General features: G+C 35.9%; 3 protein-coding genes across 3 annotated transcripts in view; all 3 read right to left on the minus strand.

The window, feature by feature from the left end:
• Positions 1 to 2367: 2367 nt before the first annotated feature.
• On the minus strand, positions 2368 to 6647 carry LOC107089525 (gastrula zinc finger protein XlCGF26.1-like). The gene is made up of 2 exons (XM_015382368.1): positions 6442 to 6647; positions 2368 to 4049 (listed from the first exon to the last, which is right to left on the minus strand). Coding segments are annotated over exons 1-2 (1572 nt in total). The 5' UTR covers positions 6443 to 6647; the 3' UTR covers positions 2368 to 2478.
• A 967-nt stretch (positions 6648 to 7614) lies between these two features.
• On the minus strand, positions 7615 to 14653 carry LOC107089519 (zinc finger protein OZF-like). The gene is made up of 2 exons (XM_015382361.1): positions 14494 to 14653; positions 7615 to 10142 (listed from the first exon to the last, which is right to left on the minus strand). Exons 1-2 carry the CDS (start codon positions 14606 to 14608, stop codon positions 8827 to 8829), a joined length of 1431 nt encoding a protein of 476 aa, XP_015237847.1. The 5' UTR covers positions 14609 to 14653; the 3' UTR covers positions 7615 to 8826.
• Positions 14654 to 16674: 2021 nt separating this feature from the next.
• LOC107089530 (ribosomal L1 domain-containing protein 1-like) overlaps positions 16675 to 18717 on the minus strand; it is a 6216-nt gene continuing 4173 nt past the window's right edge. The window contains exons 6-9 of the mRNA XM_015382375.1: positions 17521 to 17614; positions 17257 to 17367; positions 17028 to 17180; positions 16675 to 16930 (exon numbers count right to left, since the gene is read on the minus strand). Coding sequence (XP_015237861.1) covers positions 16790 to 16930; positions 17028 to 17180; positions 17257 to 17367; positions 17521 to 17614 — 499 coding nt within the window. The 3' untranslated portion in view covers positions 16675 to 16789. The remainder of the gene's footprint in view (positions 16931 to 17027; positions 17181 to 17256; positions 17368 to 17520; positions 17615 to 18717) is intronic.

Consider the following 18717-nt stretch of genomic DNA (forward strand, 5'->3'; position numbering starts at 1 on the left):
TCTTGGGTTAGGTGGTCTTGACCACAACACTGAACCACACACAGAAAACAATCGAACACAGAGGTGAAAGAACGGTTTATATCAGAGAAGCGTGGCAATAACATCTTTTTCCTTTTTAGGTAACGAACTCAGAGCAGGAAACACAGAACTACACACACTATTATCCTTTAAGTGAAAGCAAGATGTATTTGTCTCTATATGTGAGCAGTTATCTTTTTATGAGGAAACTAAAAAAGAAAGGTTGGAAAAGTGAAGAACCAATGAGGTAATAAAAAACCCATGTGGCACAGTTTAAGCCACATTTAGCACAACTGTGCTAAAATCCCAGATCTGTCTGGCACCTTTTTATGAATATTCTTCAACCAATTCTGTCCAAATTTGCTGCAGTTATGCATTCCAAAAAAGTTGATAAAGTTAGAAAACAAACCACTGGACTTTGTTTTTCCAAATTTGAAGACGTTTCGCTTCAGCCAGGCCAGCAATGACCCTAACAAGGCCTTTTTGGAGGCCTCCATGCCTCCTTAGTAATCCACATTACTAAGGGGTGGACCTGTTCTTTCGATTTAATTAGCATTTTCTCTAAGTGATAAAAAGTCTTTGTTTTGCTACAAACAACAGCTATGTGGTAATTTTAATCTGTAACTCTGAGTAATGGTCCTCTGAGAAGCCCAGTTTTTTTTACTTATATAAATGTAAATTATGTTGCCATTTTTAGCTGAAAAAGCTCAGTATGTGTAAGGAACGGATTTTTCTGTGGCATCTCTAATTTTTTTAAACAACCAGTCTCCTAACTTTTACTGAAACGCTCTGAACACAGTTAGCTGATTCCAACCCCAGTTACTGTTGGCTAAAGTAAATCAGCAGAAAGGGGGGGAAAAAACTTGGACTTGGTGACAAAAAAAAATGGTAATGAATGTGAAGAAACTGGGCTGATATTATCAAATAATTTCATTTTTTTTTTTGCCAGTAAATGTTATTACATTTAATGTTTGTCCAGTTTTAATACACTGGGTAGAATCACTTACTTAGATTTTTGTTTGAGAAACATTTTTTTACTTTGGGGGTTTCTCTCATTTCCATTTATTCACTCTGGGAGGCCGTCTTAACATATTTTACAGTTCATCTCAAATGCATGGATGGAAATTATGGAATATACCTTAAATATCAATAGAACAGATGAGTAAAGCTCATACAGATTTTACTAAATGTTATAAACTCTACAGAAAATGAGATGGTGTGTCACAATCATGGCACATATTTAAGTCATCAAAATATCTTATTACAGATTTTTAAACCATGTTACATTTGGTCAGTATTACAGCACAGTTTAATAATTTGCAAACTTGTTTAACAGAAAAATGTTACAAATGAAAAAAAAAGTTTAGAAAAACAGAATAATTTACCGCTTATTACAGCCTGTAAATATGGTAATTTCTCACATTTCTTTAATGTTTACAGTTATAACACCATTCTATGGCTATAAATCATCTGTGAAATTACACAGAGCTGTAGTAAACAGCCTTATTTTTTTTACATTTATCAATTTCAGATTTGAATATTATTTAGGTGTTTTTTATGAATGAATCTTGTGTGAACAGCTCTGCACAGCTTCCTACATTCCCAATACAAAATGAATGTTAAGGACTTATTTCCTAAGGGTCTTTTATAACCAAAAAAAAAACAAATATAAAGGAATAAATTATGCAGCAACTTTTTTAAATATACAAAAAAGACTTCAGACTCAATTGGTAAAGAAGGACAAAACCTATACGCTGCAGGTCTGTGCGTTCTGAGGAACAGTGGGTTTTAGTAACAAAAATCTGCAGCTGAATCTATGGTGTGGCCTTAGATTCAGCACAGAAAAAAGATCCAGCTGTTCATCAACCCTTTCCTTTTACGTCAAAAATTTAACTGAAACAGCATTAAAGAAAAAAAGCAAGTGTGAAAATAATTGCCCTTTTTAGCACTATTAGGGTAAGCTATCATATATATTAATTTCATTCAAAACTCCAACAATTTTATTAATTCTGGAAAAAAATATCTAATTACAGGCAGATTCAACAATCAAAAGATAAACAAAAAGGTGATCAAGTAAAAAGGTTTCTCACATTTTTCTCACCAACAGATAGTGCTACCTCCTTTAGACGAAAATAAGTTAAATGAGGTGCTTCAGGTTACCGTCTCACAGTGTCTGTCTTCAGTCTGAGAAACCATTTAGCTCCACACTGGGCTGTGAGATGTTTTCTTGCATGTTCTGCCCGTTTCAAGTAATCCAACCGAAATTTTAATAAGACTGAGATGTGAGTTTCTTTTATTCCTCAACACAATCACATTTTATTTTAATTTATTTTTCTATTCGATTGGGGGTTTTTTTTTCAGCTAAAACTGATAGTTACATATCCAAATGTCCATATATGAAAAACCACTCAGGCTGTTGCATTGTAACCTTAGCCAAGCATTGGCCACTATGACTAAAAGTCATTCTGCCGTGTGAACAGCTATGTGTTTGTTTAGATGCTCTTGTCGTGAAAACCCTTTACCGCAAACTTTGCAAACATAAGGCCTCTCTCCTGTGTGAACTCTCATGTGTGTTTTCAGGTTGTGCTTAAACCGAAATCTTTCTTTACAAATATTGCAGAGAAATGGTTTTTCTCCTGAGTGTATCCGAGTGTGGACTTTAAGATGCGTCTTTCTGCTAAATCTTTTACCACAAACATCACAGGCAAATGGCCTCTCGCCTGAGTGGACCCTTGTGTGCTGGTTAAGGTTTGCCTTAACGTGAAACTTTCTTCCACATTCGTCACAGGAAAAGGGTTTTTCTCCTGTGTGGCTCCTCCTATGTGCAATGAGTGCAGGTTTTAATATAAATGTTTTCCCACAAATATCGCAGCTATGTCCACTTTCACCACTGTGAAACTGTCTGTGTCTTCGAGCATAGGACATATATTTGAAATTTTTACCACAAATATCACATGCAAACGGTTTCTCTGTAGTGTGAACAGTCATGTGAGTTTTCAAAGTTTGTTCGTGTGAGAAGGCTTTACTACAAACACCACAAACGAATGGCTTCAGCCCAGTGTGAATGCTCATGTGTTTTTTAAGAATATATGGACACTTGAATTGTTTTTCACAGATTGTACAATGAAATGGGGTTTCTACTGAGTGGACTTTCATGTGCACTTTCAAAATCCTCTTTACATGAAAAGTTTTACCGCAAACATCACAACTAAATGGTTTCTCCCCTAAGTGGAGTCTCTTGTGTGCTTGTAAAGTACTGTTTACCATAAAACCTTTACCACAAAAATCACAACTAAAAGGTTTCTCACCTCTGTGAATTCTGAGGTGAACTGTAAGCTGTAAATGGCGTCTAAAGTTTTTACCGCACTCCTCACAGGTGAAGGGTTTTTCTTGTTTGTGAACTAGCATGTGCGTCTCCAGATTTCCCTTTCGGGTAAAATGTTTTCCACAAATATTACAACCAAATTGCTTGTGGCCATCAGGAACTGAATGGAGGTACACTTTTTCTTTGACTCTAACACATTTCTTCCGAGGTAAGCAATTGGAAGAGCTTTTTTCTGTCTGAGGAAATAGCTCAGAGGCCAACAGTTTACCAGACTGTGACTGAGGTTCTGTTCTCTCACTGTTATTAAGGTTTTTTTTAGTTTCTGGTTCACAGCCTGACAAAGGCCCCCGCCAATCATCATTATCATCATCACTAACTTCAGTCGCAGAAGAATCCGTAGCAATTTTATCAGTTTTTAGCTGGAGGCAGTATTTCAAAACAGGTTCTGGTCCCTCACCGCCCCCTCCATCAGGTTTTGTTTCCATCTGTTCAGCTGAGGTGCTGGTTGAAGCGTCTGTCTCTCTGTTATCTTCAGTTTTGATGTGATTAATCTCTGATAAGTGATGTTTTTCTTCATCTTTTCTCTTCAAAAAGGGCTCTCCTATTGGAGTGATCCAAAGTTCTTCCTCTTCTTCTTTAACCAGGAGATGCTCTGGACTCTGCTGGTCAAAACCGCCCAAACTACACTTTCTGTGAAAAGGTAACACTAAGAAGAGAAATAAAACTTCATTAATACTTCTGCTTCATTTATACGTAAAATGTCACAAAATTGTAGTTATTTCTGTGTCTTACAAAAATTATTAAACAAAAAATTGTCAACACTGAAATAAAATGCTATGGTGGGTAATTTATGGATGTCTTTAATTTATGTTTTAAAAATTAACAAAAGGAAACATGTTTAATTGTTAGTTTTGTTAGTTTACGGTGTCTCATTGTACAGACTCATCTATTGTTAAGAGGTACAGTGAGCTTTGAAAGGTTTCATAACATCCTTCTGGTTTGCAGGATCAATAAAAGTGTTTTTAAGCTAAAAATCACATTGTGGTGTGTTCTGAAGTCCAGAAGATTTAGGTCTTCCTTGGGTTATCCTAAGTTAAGACTTACTAGTTTATTAAGGTATTGCCATCCAACTAAAAAGGGAGTTTGCATGTCAGTTCCAGTGTGAAACATATCAGGCTCTAAAATTATTAACAGCGTGTTTAGGATTTTAGAGAGAAACGAGCAGCTCATAACCAAACACACTTTAGTATTTAATTAATAACTGACTAATTACTTCTAGAAGAGAGTACGGTGAGGAAAATAAGCATTTAAACACCCTGCCATTTTGCAAGTTCTCCCACTTAGAAAACATGGAGGGGTCTGACATTTTTATCATAGGTACATGTTTACTTTGAGAGACACAATCTAAACAAAAATAATCCAGAAAATATTTTTTTAACCGTTTTATTTGTATGATACAGCTTACAGTGTTTTTCAGTACACCTGGCAGTGCTTTTACATGACGCAATAATAACATACCAGGTTTATAGAAAACTGTTTTTGTTTTGGAAAGAAAAGTTTTAAATTCAACCACTGTGCTCTACCCAAAGCTATCAACCTTGCTTTGCATGAAGCACATATACTTATCTATGTGTAAAGGTTTTACCATAAATATAAGTATGCAAGGAAATGGGATGCATCTGGAGAGATGGGTGCACACACTTCAAAACTGAAGGAAGGATAAATAGAAAAATGTACAGAGACATTCTTGATCAAAATCTGCTGGAATCTACTAGGATTTTTAAGATAAAAGTGGGTGGACATTTCAGTAAAACAGTGACCCCAAACACACAGCAAAGGAAATGCTCAATTTGTTTCAGAGAAAGAAAATAAAGCTGCAGAAATGGCCCAGCCAATCACCTGATTTAAATCCAATAGAAAATCTATTAGAGGAAACAAAGATCAGAGTTCATAGAAGAGGCCCACGAAATCTTTCCAGATCTGAAGACTGTTTGTGTGAAAGAATAGGCCAAAAATCACACCAGAGCAATGCATGCAAGTAATTTATCCATACAGGAGGCGCCTTGAAGCTGTCATTGCCAATAGAGGCTTTTGCACAAAATATGAAATAAATTTATAGTGTGTTCAATACTCTTTCCTTGTACAATTTCTTCTTTATTATACATTACTTAATTTCTGGACATCTATGTTTTGATTTCTTTGTATGTGTTGGGAGGGCCAGCTCTACCATATATGTGTGGATTGTAGGGGTGTAAATAATAATCATTTTGTATCGATGCATCGATCGAACAGCCGACGATCCGATGCATCGATACGTCCGCTAGAGAATCAATTCATGTTTTTTATTTCCTCCGGTCTATTTTTATCCATTTGTTCCTGGATGTAATTCTCCTCCCGTGCTGCGGTGGCGCTAAACCTATTTTGCCCTCCTACCTCGCTTCCTGGTTATACTCTTACAGCAGTGTGTTGCAGTGAGCTTGATGCAGACATTTTTGGTTTATGCTCNAATAGAGGCTTTTGCACAAAATATTAAATAAATTTATAGTGTGTTCAATACTCTTTCCTTGTACAATTTCTTCTTTATTATACATTACTTAATTTTTGGACATCTATGTTTTGATTTCTTTGTATGTGTTGGGAGGGCCAGCTCTACCATATATGTGTGGATTGCATGGATTGTTACAGATATCAGGTGAAAATATAATGCCAATAGCACCTCTAGAACTATATTTACTGAAAAAAGGTAGCGTATTCAATATTTATTCTAACCGCTGTATGTATGTATGTATATATATATATATATATATATACATACATACAGCATATATATATGTGTGTGTGTGTGTGTGTGTGTGTATCAGAATAACAAATTAAAATAGAAAGTATTTGTGTTTTATACATACTTAATCCTGGTGACAGAATTTATGTCACCACATGTCAGTAAAACCATATGAAAACAATAAAGGATCTTATAAAAAATGTTGTGCAAGACATTCGTTACATCTGATTAAAAACACACACCATAATTGTACTGGACTGAACTGGATATGAGCAGTTATGTTTCCTAACGGTTTTTTACAGCTGCAAATTTTACTTACTTGGAAATCTCCTTTACGAAAACCTGGTTTGCAACTTTCACACCAGATCCAAATTAACATCAGGGTGCTCGCTCCTAAGTTCTGTGTCTCCACTGTCCAACTGTCCCCAGGCTGTCGGTCCTCAGTTGGACAACAGGGTGGGGGTGGTGTGCGCAGAAGTCTTCTTCACAAACTCTGGGTGTAAACTCTCCTTGTTCCCCTCAGACATGAACCCTGTATACCGTTAGCCTCTGTGATGCTTAAGCTAACTGCTAACACTTTGCTAATGGACGCTGACTGCATTCTGGAGAGAAAACTCAAGCTAATATTAATCACAGCGGTTATAAATAGACACGTTGAAACGAAATCCTAATAAATAGAGTCTGATCATTTGTACAGTTTTATATAAACGCCAAGACGAAATAGGCAGCTGTATGGCAACGTCACATCCGGTTACTTCCTCCTCTTCTTCTTCTCTATTATGGTCGGATCGCAAGCAACTTTAAGGTGCATACCGCCACCTACTGTACATGAGTGTGTAGCAACATTACTTTACATCAAATTCTACTTTTTAATTTTGTATTCTGTAGATAAATAAATAAATAACACTTTCCTTAATCTGTGAATATCCTTTATATTTCCTTATTTTCCCAATATTAATTTAAGACTCCATTCTTTGCCGGTCCTTCCAACCATCCTTCTCATGTTCATAAGTTTTAGTTCATCAGTAGGTGTTCTACATTTTCTGTTTCTCCGCATCCTTCACATTTATCATTATTTTTCCTCCCTATTAAATATCAGTTACTTCCTCCCTTATCAATGGATGTCGAGTAAAGTTCCAATTTCAAAAGCTTTTCCTTTTTTTGTACAGTAATTCAGAATAAAACTTGCATAAACTAACTTCAAACAGATATTTACAATGTAATAAATCTGATTTATTTTTTTGCCAATTTGGTGAAATAAATCAGTTAATTAAATTAAATCACTGATTCTTGAAAATGAAAAGTTTCTTCACAGCAAAAATGTGTTTAGCGGAGAAACACAAAATTTTAATGTCTTAATGATTTTTTCAATATCCTTTAAATCCCTTTGTTGCTTCATATAATTTTTGTACTTTATAAATAAACTGAACTTGAAATGAAAAACAATCCGGTCGTAACATGGATTGCATACATATTTATTATATGGGTTTCACCACATTTTCACTCCTTGACCAATACAGCGCAACACATTTTAGTATAGATGACATAAAAATAAAAAAATACGCAAAAATAAAAAAAATTTCATTTTGACCATGGCACAATGTGGTGTTAAAGTGTCAAAAAAATTTTTCCAAAAATCAACAATTAACAATAACAAGACTAAACAGAGAGGTATACATATAAACAACAGACAAAGTTAAAAATCCTTAAATTAAAACCTTTAGAGAATGACATACTGAAGCTTTTAACAATTTCAAAGCCATAAAGAGAAGAGACACAACTTGCTTAAATGATCGGATTTATAAAAGAACTCAGGCACACTTTAGAGTTACAACCAGTACAGTTTAATTTATATTTATCAAAGAAAAACCCTCTAATTTATAGAGGATGGTTCTGTAAGGATGTGTTCATCTGACTGAAATACCACCAATAAGTCAGATAACGTACCTTACTTTTATGTATATACAATGAACACTTGTTCTTACCTTCACAGGTAAATATAGGCCTTTTCATCATAATAATAAGCACTAAGGGTCTGGGCAAAAAAATAATAATTTATATATAGAAAATATTACAATTAAGAAACTCTAAATAGGCAAAATTTCTTTTGTATTTACAGTGTCAAAGGTTCCTTCAACCCTACCATAAAGCATGGGATAGTATCATTAAAAGAATTGTTCCAATATGAACGGTCCCTAGTGAAGTAGAACTTCCACCAACACATAATAAATTAATGTTTAAGGGTAGCTATGCAATTTAATTCAATAATTTCAGTTTATTTAGAACACATATATTATACCACCACTTAAACTGGAATAAAAATATAACGTAACCTAAACTGAAGGACTCTGCGATTTAAAAATTCCATGGTTCTAAACTGCAATTTTATTACAAATGCAAATTGGTATCAAAGATCTCTTCATGCTCCAAAATAATTTAAAGAAATTGTAATTTTAACATTAGTTTTCTTACAAGTTATGAGCTGTAATATAGGTTTTATCTTTATTTTGAAAGAATATTTCAAATTCATGTTTGATAATTTTTACATTTGTTGAGGACATTTCTAGACACATGTAAAGACATCTCAGGGAAATACATTTTAGGGTGGAGGGCTTTGTGTCAGGTATATATTAGTAGTGAAAAGAGAGATGGTTTGCACAGAGAAATGATTTGTCAAACATCTGATTCAGCAACGCATAAATAATCACTCGCAGCCCTCATGAACACTCATGTGCCTCTTCAAATTTCCTTGCTGAGAAAATGCTTTACTGCAAACATTACAAGCAAACGGTTTCTCTTTAGTGTGAACACGCATGTGTCTGTTCAGTGAGACTTGCTGCGAAAACGCTTTGCTGCAAACAATACAAACAAACGGTTTTTCTCCCGAATGGCCTTTCATGTGATTCTCAAGATGGCGCTTTTGGTTAAATCTGCTTTTGCAGATGTCGCAACCAAACGGCCTCTCTTCTGTGTGAAATCTAACATGCCGCTTTAACTGAATCTCATCGACAAAAAGTTTACTACATTCACTGCAGCTGAATGGTGCGGTGTGAACCATAACGTGTTTTCTCAGATACACTAGTCGTGAAAATCCTTTATTACAAACGCTACAAATAAACGGTTTCTCCCCAGTATGTACACGCATGTGACCCTTAAGGCTCTCTTTTCGTGAAAAACCTTTGCTGCAAACACTACAGATAAATGGTTTCTCTCCCGTGTGAACACGCATGTGACTTTTTAGAGTCTCTTGTAGGGAAAACCTTTTATTGCAAACATCACAAACAAACGGTCTATCCGTTGTGTGGATCCTCATGTGCTTTTTAAGGCATTCCTTTATCTTAAATCTAGTACCACAAACATCACAGGAAAATGGTTTTTCCTCAGAATGGACGACAAGATGGGTTTTAAGAAATTTTCTTGCATGAAACCTTCTGTCACAAACATGGCAGGCAAATGGCTTCTCTCCAGTGTGCAGTCTCATATGCGTCTGAAGAAAACGTTTTTCCTTAAATCCTTTCCCACAGAGATCACAGCAATGTTCTCTAATTCCCGTGTGAGTCATCATGTGTAATTTAACTGATGTTTTATGTTTGAATCGTTTTCCACAAAAAACACAAGCATATGGCTTTTCTCCTTCATGGACTTCAACCTGAGCCATGAGGCCAGAACACAGCTTAGACATTTTATCTCGTCTATATGCCGTCATGTCACTTTGCTGAAAGGAATAAAAGGAATGTGGGGTCCAGTCTGCATCTGGTCCTCTACACTGCTCTCCATTAGCTTCTGTTTCCAGCTGTTCTGCAGAGCTGCTGGTTGGAGCTTCAGCTTCTCTGCCGTCTCCAGTGTCAGTTTGATCAGGTTCAAAAAACTGAGATTTTTTTTCATCTTCTATCTTCACATCCTCTTGGCTGATCCACAGTTCCTCCTCCTCCTCCTTTATATCAAAGGGCTCGTGGTCTTGCTGTTCAGAGCTGGAGCTCCAGTCTCGGACAAATTCTTCTTTAATTACCACCGTCTGGACTGGGAATGAAGAAACACATTGGATTAATGCTTTCAAACATGTGCTTAAACCTTGTGTGAGAAACAAAAATTAGTGTTCAATCTATTTTACAATCACTTTAAAACCTGAGGTTTTATATCACATGTTGGGTTTCAACAATGTTTACCTTCAAAATAAAATAATTTATCAGACTCATTTAATGTCTGCAACCTTCACAATCCTAAGGGCCATTTCTACCGTCAGTGCAGCAAAAGAAAACCTAGAGCTGCAAATATTATGAGTTTCTTAGTAAAATAAATAAAATTGTTGAAAAATATCTATGCGAGAACATTTATTTTCATTTACAAAGAAAAGCAGTTCTGTTTTCAGGTTTAAAAAAAGAAATAAAAACATGTTTAGCTTGTTTTCTTTTATGGGGTATTTATATTTGTGTAAAACTGTGTAAAACAAAAAATATTTTTTTTAATTAATTATTTTTACTATTTAACAGCATGAAAATCTAAAACTAAAGTGGTGCACTGACTGATCAGCATATCAGGTGGCCCTGCTTTACTTAATATTTGAAGAGTGGTGATCCACTGATACAGAGATGTTAACCGATCTGTATTTTGACAAAGATCTTGCAGATATAACAGGTTATTATTATTTCATAGGCAATGTAAAATAAAGATTGAAGCATTGGAGGTGTATTGCCACCTTCTGGCAACAGTTATGAAAAAAATTAGCATGCAAGGCTTTTTAAATATCAGTGATCTGCCAGAAAACTGCAGTCAGTGCACTCCTTCATTAAACCTTGTTCAATTTAACTCCTATATACTGTCTTCCAAGCTTGTTGGTTATTATTTGTTTGGATAGTAGCTAAGCCAGGTATCCCAACAAACCGAATGAAAAGTTGCTTTCTAAACATTCTGTTCCACTAAATGTGGAAGTGGTGCAGAATCACTCCTCTGCACCTTTGTAGCTGATCGTAGCAACTCTGGTCAATCAGAGCGCTTCCACCTGATGCACCACGGTCCGTTTCTGAATCGTTCCACATGTGCTGATGCTCGTAACACTGACTCTGTGTCAATCTAGAGCAGAGTGGAAAGTTCAGGCAGGAAGTCAGCTGATCAAAAGCACCAAACCAAAGTGGATCCAGTAGAGCTTGAAAATAAAAGACCACATGTAAAGACTGATCCTTTTTTTTTTTTTTTTTTTTTTATGTGATTAAAAAATGCTGTTTATATAGTTTATCAACAGCAATAAAGAGTATGAGCATTGGATGAAAAAAAAAAAATCACTGAAAGATTAAATATTTAAACTCACACATAATAGATCCAAAGAAAACAAGGTAAGGTGATCAGTTAAAGAACAGGCCAAATAACCACTTTACTGCTTCATTGTTCTATTTAAAGCCTAAAAGTACACCATGTGCATCATTCTGAAACACTACTGCAGGTATGTGGTAGAAAGTCCAGCTCTTCCAAAGTAAAAACGATGGGGGATTAGCAATCCCATAAGTTTCTGTTTTGCCATTTTTATCGTTATTGACGTCTTTAAAATTTAAGATCGGCTTCGATGCAAAACAAATACTAATCAGATTGGTTAGATCTGGACTAGGTTATCATACTTTAAGTAAATATTTGTTACGTTTTTGTTCATTTATTTTGTTAGGAAGCAGACAAAAACTTCAATAATTTGTCATTTAAACTGGACTCCTCTTGTTTAGAGCCCATGATGTAGATACTATGATCTAAATGTGCCATCACTGGGTTTTTTGTGCAGCAAATCAAAGATAAAGGGGGGTGATATAAATTTTAATAGAAGCACAGAGTTATTTATTTTGCAGATCTTAATACTAACCTAACAAAATAAAAAAAGGCTTGAAAATAAAACTTTTTTAGTTGTGTTCTGGAACCAAACTTGAGCCTTGATTCGAACAACATACAACAACTGTTATCTGAAATGTTATCCCTGTCTTAAAACAAGACAAGGTTAAATTTAGTAAATCTAAAACAAACGTTTTCAGGTTTTTTTTTAGCTAACAGAGATATTTAAGTCACCCTATCTACACCCCCACCCCCAATGAATGAATTTATTGTGATTATCCACATAAGTTGCATTGAAAAGTTTCAGTAGCCACACCCAGGCCTGATTACTGCCAGACCTGTGGGATAAAGAAAAACCTGTTTGACGACTCAATGTAGGCTAAAACATGAAAAAAAACATCTATCATTCTGGAAACCATTAAAATGCTTCTTCTGAGGCTTTGGGACTGCAGGGAACCACACTGAGAAGCATTATCCACACATAAAGAAAGTATTTAGCAGTGGTAAACCTTCGCCAGAGTGACCAGGCTGCCATAACTGTTCCAAGAACACAGTGATGACTCATCTGTGAAGCTATAAAAGAAGCCAGAAAAAAAAAAATCTAAAGCATTGAAGCCCTTAGTTGCTCCAGCTAAGGTCGGTGCTGAGCAAAAAAAAAGAAAGCTTATACAATACCTTCTGAAGATTTTGAGGATGGGCTTCATGCTGTGCTGTGAAGAAATGTTTACCCCCTTGTGTTTTGAAACAAATGGAAACTTTAGGGCTCCATATAAATAGTAATATCAGACATAAATAATTAAGAACAGAAAGTGGTTAAGAACTGCTGATTACATTTTCCAGAAATGAAAAAGCTATTATAACCATCTAGCTCCAAGTCAAAAAATAACTGCCATCGTGAACCTATAACTGGTTGTTCCACATTCGGAACAGCAGCTAATATCAAGCATTTATGATCCTCTTTAACAGCAGTTAGTCTTCTACAGAATGAACTGAATCACTTGAACACATTCAAAAACGTTCTACTTTGGCTCATCAGTCTAAACATTGTTCTCCAAAAGCACATGGAGATCATTGAAATCTTTGGAACTCTGTCATGGATGTAATTTCTGCCCAATTCCTCTTTCTTATGGTTTAATCATGAACACTGACCTAAACTGAAGTAAGAAAGCTGGGGTTTAATCTAAATGTCTTGTTCTGCGTTCTATTATGCCCTCCTGGATGAATAATCAATGTGATCTTGAAATAATTATGGAAGCCTGGTTTCTAAAGGTTAACCACTGCTCTGTGTCGTCTCCATATGTGGACAACAGCGCTGCGGTTTACTACGGCTCTCTAAGCCAAAGTAAAACCTTTCCTTCAGATGGCAGTGACTTTGTGTCTAATTGGTTACTTAATTGAACTGAAGACTGGGACATGATGGATCTTTTGAGATTTTTGCATGAGATTTCACAATCATACAGTTCTGGTAGTAATCAGGCATTTTTGTGTGAAACTGAACTCTTTGTTCAGGGTTAGTCATATTTAGGAGGGGAAGCTTTTTAAAAAGAGAAATATTTTTTTCCTTTGATAAATAAGTTGAAAGCTGACCATTGTTTTTACTCAAGTCATCTCTGATGTTTCTTGATAATCTGAAACACTTAAGTGTCACAACAAAAAAGGCAACTGAAAAATAAATGGTCTCCAAATGAACAAACTAATATATATTTAAACCAATCATTTTGACAGATAAATTGCATCCACAGCTTTAGACAAAGGGCTTTATTCAAATATGCAGCTGATTAAGCTGATTTTCTCCAGTCCAGTCAAACTGATGTCACTTACTGAGATCTTTTTTTTTTTTTATTAAGCCATTGACATTTACATGAAAAAATACTCTCAGACAGGATGGCTAAAGTGTACATGAACAGATGAAGTTTAATTACAAATGGAAAAAAAACAACAAAGTAAAACAAATAGCGGGGGATTTATCTAAATAAACATTTAAATCAAACATAGAAAGCCATAGAAATATGAAAAACAAAAAAGCTGGATGCAATTAGAAAAGGAGATGTTGGGAGAATTCAAGACTCAATTTTTTGGCACATATGTCTCTTTATAAGAAAAAAAAAAAAGGTTAAAAACATAAAAAAAAAAAAAAAAAAAAAAGATGGCACATCTCAACATGGCACACAGGAGATAAGATATACAAAAAAAAACAAGAAGATAAAAAGAAAAACAAAAACACGCAGGAAAAAGAGGCCACATAAAAAAAAAAAAACAATTAAGGCAAAAGGGGAAAAAACCGTAAATTTCCAAACCTTCAATAATAATAATAAAAAAAAAAAAACAATCCACCACATAACAAAAAAATCTTATTAAAAAAAATGCGACCACAGAAAAAATGTGGAGAACAACAAAAAAAGGTGCTTCGACGACAGGAAGAAAAAAAATAAGAAGAATGCATCAACAACAGAAGAACAAACAACAAGAACACCCCTCCAACAAAAAAAACAATAATAATCAAGACATCTGCCAGCAATAAAAAAACTAATGAAGAAATTATTATAGCATTTATTTTACTTACTGAGATCTTTGCTGCCTTGTGTCTGCTCCAGTTCTGATGTAGATCCTGCAGGGATGGGGGGGCCCAAGCTTCGCCCTCTGGGGTTCTCCACTTCCACCTTCATCATCTCAGACATCCTCCATCAAAAGGGAAGCTCTTTTTCTTAATTCCTGTTTGCAACCTTTACATCTTCCAGTAGGTGAAGGTTTCAGCCATAAAGCATGTTATCTTTATTTTTTGTAGAGTTTTCCTTTTCTGTTCTCTGAAGCTGCAATCAGCAAGAACTCAGCATCTGATCAAATTAGTTATATTAACAGAAAACGTAGGAGAGCTGAGAGCAAAGATTTAAAAATCAGTAAGAAGTTCTGCTTTCTCTCTTGTCTTCTGCAGTATTTCACTCCTCAGCTAAACTTCAAGGTTAGAGTAGATATCGAAAGACAACTGTCCCCCCAATGTCAGTCTCAGGGTGTGGACTCATATCATAGCACTAAAACATTTAACTTTTTTAAACAATTTAACCCCAGAAAGACATAATATATCGCTGTTAGCTGATTTAGCTCCACGGTTGCTAGCTGTCTATTCACTTTATTACAGGCTAATTACATTCTGTACAGCAAACCTCGGCCCTACAAATTAAACTAAAAACCCGCCAACGTATTGCCATTACGAAGAGTCCCATGAATAGACTGTTGGACACTCGGTGACACGGTATTTTTATGGGTTGGGTAGGTTGAGCTACCTAGTCAAGCTAACTTTGTTACGTTCGATAACTTCCTGCTTTCTAACCAATCAGTGACGAGGAAAGTTCTAACTCGGAAATACAAATTTCAACCAGTAGATTTTCACAATAAAGCAGTTGAAATAATTTAACAGATAGGGTATTTATCATCTTAGATTATGTTATAGTACAGACTACTGAAATAAGCACAGTGTTTATTTCTAAAAACAGGGAAAAAGGGAAAGTCTTTTAAAACAGTTAAACAGGTGTAGTACTCATCCTGTTTATCCTTACAACGCCATGAGGTCTGATGTCCATCTCCTCTGTTATGTCTCAATGTTTGGGAATATTTTTAACGCAAACTTATTTAAAAATCTGAAACAAAAAAAGTGACCAGATTTACACATTTCCTGGGATGCAACCACAAGTTAAAAGGTTATTGAAAACATATACGAGAAATACCTCAATAATTACTACTCCAGTGTTTCCTCATCTTTTATATGATATTGCAGGAGCCTAAATTCATTTAAAATAAAAGGGATTACTGGCAATTTACAATATTTACCAGAAAGTAAAAAGGTTTTCATGATTAAACTTGGGACAACTTTACTCATTTTGTATATATAGTGTATGCAAAACAAAATTTGCAGCAGTGATCAACTGTAAGCTCATGTGTAAAGATATGCAATATCTCCAATTGTACTGTAGTTATTTTGGAAATGTGCATATTTTATTAATTAATAGTTTCTGGATTTTTAGGGATGTGTCTTCTGCTTCAAGGTTAGTCAGGTAATTGGAATGGAGCCACACAGTTTTTTGACCTCATTCACATTTCTCCTAATCTTTTATTTTTGATGGATATTTCATTAACCTGACAACAGCCAGATGCATGCATCTGGCTGTTGTCAGGTTATATTGTATTGTTTAATCTTTTAAATAGTATAACCTAACGGAGAGGGTACTGTTTGGTTTTGTCCATCAAGCATATTACATAGGGGAAGAGCGTTATGGTTTTATTACATAGGAATTGATACATTTTTACATTTGGACTTCCAGTCTAATAACCCGCTTTCTTTTTTTTCTAATACAATCTTTACCAAACATTTAGAATCTGTAGAGATCTGAAATGACTTTAACCCAGCTAAAAATAAATAATAATCCTGCTCATTATTGTAAATTAATTATGGAGTTTTAAAACATGGACTTCCTAGTCAGGCTTTCCTTTTTTTGAGTTTGTTTAATGATGGCCACCTACTGGACTGAAGGTGTAGTGCATTTAACTTCAGAGCTTTTCCATATTAAATGAGGATAACTGCATGATTTTCTCTTCTATTCAGAACAATGGAAAGAAAGACATATTTCCCATGATTCTTTTTATCAAGGTATAACAAACCCTTGAGCTTTCAGGGAAAGGAAGCAATGTAAAATTTTATAATTTTAACTCTACTAGAGTCAAAACCTCTTCAGTAATGATAAAATGAACATAGATGGTTTCAGGTGGTAGATTTAATAATTGTTCTATAGTACAATTAGTAGAAAAACAAACCAAGCAGAAGATAAATGTCATCTGTGAACCAAGTCTTTGTTTGGGCAGTAAAATCATTTCCGTTTAAGGCCTTTTCTTCCTCCTCTCTGCCCCATTTTTCCAGCCTTCTTGGTCGGTTTGCTTTGAGCTTTTGAGACTTTCTTTACAGCAGCAGGTTTGGCTGCTTTCTGCATTGGCTTCTTCCTAGTTGGCTTCTAGAAAGAAACATAAATATATATTATTTGAGATTGTTCAAAAACAGCTTGCAATGAAGTTATGACTAGAACCTCCAGTGGATGTGTAAGTACTAACCTCAAGTTTGGGTTTTTTGTTAGGTGTTTGTATGGGAACAAGCTGTGGGATTTCTTCTTCCTCTTCCTCCTGCTGCTTTGTGGTCAAAGTCACATCCTTTTCTTTTTTATTGTCTGCTTTGTTCTTCTTCTCCTCCTTTTTAATTGGAGCTTTCTGAAAACAATCACCTGAGCTGGTTAATTTGCAAATGATTTGAGAAAGAATATATTAATATTGTTTCAGTTCTCACCTTGCGTTTTGCGTCTTCCAGCACACCGAGATGGCTCAGGTCTGAGGTGTAGATGGGCAGGGCCACTGAAGTTTGACTCTTTAAATGGATCAGCTTCATTATGGGCCCCTTCTAGGATCCATTAAGTTAGAAAAGAAACAAATATGGTAAATAAAAAGGAAGAAGATTTACCATTATAGTGAATATATACGTAACATGGCCTACAGAGCACTGCAGCTTAAATATGCCCAAAAGACTGGGACAACAAATGAACCCCTAACTTACCGTTTTCAGCTTGGCCAGTACCGTTTGGACCGCAGCTTCGATGTTTTCAGTCACCTCATCTGCAGTCATGTCAGAATGGGCGATTCTCGCCATGCTGCAATGGAAGCCAACATGTCACTTGGGAGTCATGGAAACAGACATGAAAGTTTGAACTAAATATTAACATATATTGTACATATAAGCAAAGACATTCTCACTACCTGATATTAAAATAAACTGAACTGCAGAGCGTTTCTAAACGTGTGAAATAATGAGTCGCTCTCAGGACCTCAGCGAGGTATTTAGGATGAGATGCCATAATAAGTCCAATGAAGGAATCCCCTCGCTCTTAAATATTCCTCCAGATCATCAGTGGTATAACAAGCTGGAAGCTATTAAGAACGATAGCAGCTCTGCCCTGTGGAGGAGTTGCTGATGAAGTGGGGGGAGGAGATTCTGCGCAGAGGGCACCAACTTTCTGCAGTCAATCACTACACACCTTCAAACTTCATCCAGCCTTCAGGTCAGCTCAAGAACAGTCAGTAGAGAGCTTCATGGAATGGTTTTCCATTTTTACAAAAACCAAGACAAATAACCACATCCAAGCCTTAAGCTCTGAACTCGCACAAAATGATTTTGAGTCTGATCCGACAGAAAATTGTGTCGTAAGAGGTAAGAGGAGTGAACATTTCGATTACACCGGGGAAATCCAATCGAGTCTGTCGAGCTTGTATTACGCTGCTGAATAGACTGGAAAGAGATCTGCAAATTTATTGAAGGTGAAATGAAAACAAGGTCGAAGCAGGTGCCCCCTGAGAACGAACAGCTGCTGAAAAGAGAGCCCGGGAGCCTACTCCCTCGAAAACAGAGATTTTAAGAAGCTCCACCACAGCACAGATATTATGCCAATATGCCATGATCATACTTTTTGGACATTGGGAAGCAGTGTCCATATTTCATCCTGATAGGATGACCAGAGAAGAAAACGCAGCTTTGGTGAATAACAGCTGGGGGACTTCTGCAGCCCCCCCTTTTTCAGCCAAAGCAGCCACAAGCAGTCACATGGAAACCAACAGAGGTGTGAAAACCACCCCCTCTGTAAGGACAGAAAAAACCACAGAGCACACAGGATTCTGTCTCTTTCTTACTCTTCTGATCCAGCCTGCTTCTGCTCCTGCGCTCAAAGCTGGGGCCCACTGTGGCCCACAGTGGAGATGC

The sequence above is a fragment of the Cyprinodon variegatus genome, unplaced genomic scaffold, assembly GCF_000732505.1.
Source record: "Cyprinodon variegatus isolate N-32 unplaced genomic scaffold, C_variegatus-1.0 Scaffold256, whole genome shotgun sequence".
Taxonomy (NCBI): Eukaryota; Metazoa; Chordata; class Actinopteri; order Cyprinodontiformes; family Cyprinodontidae; genus Cyprinodon; species Cyprinodon variegatus.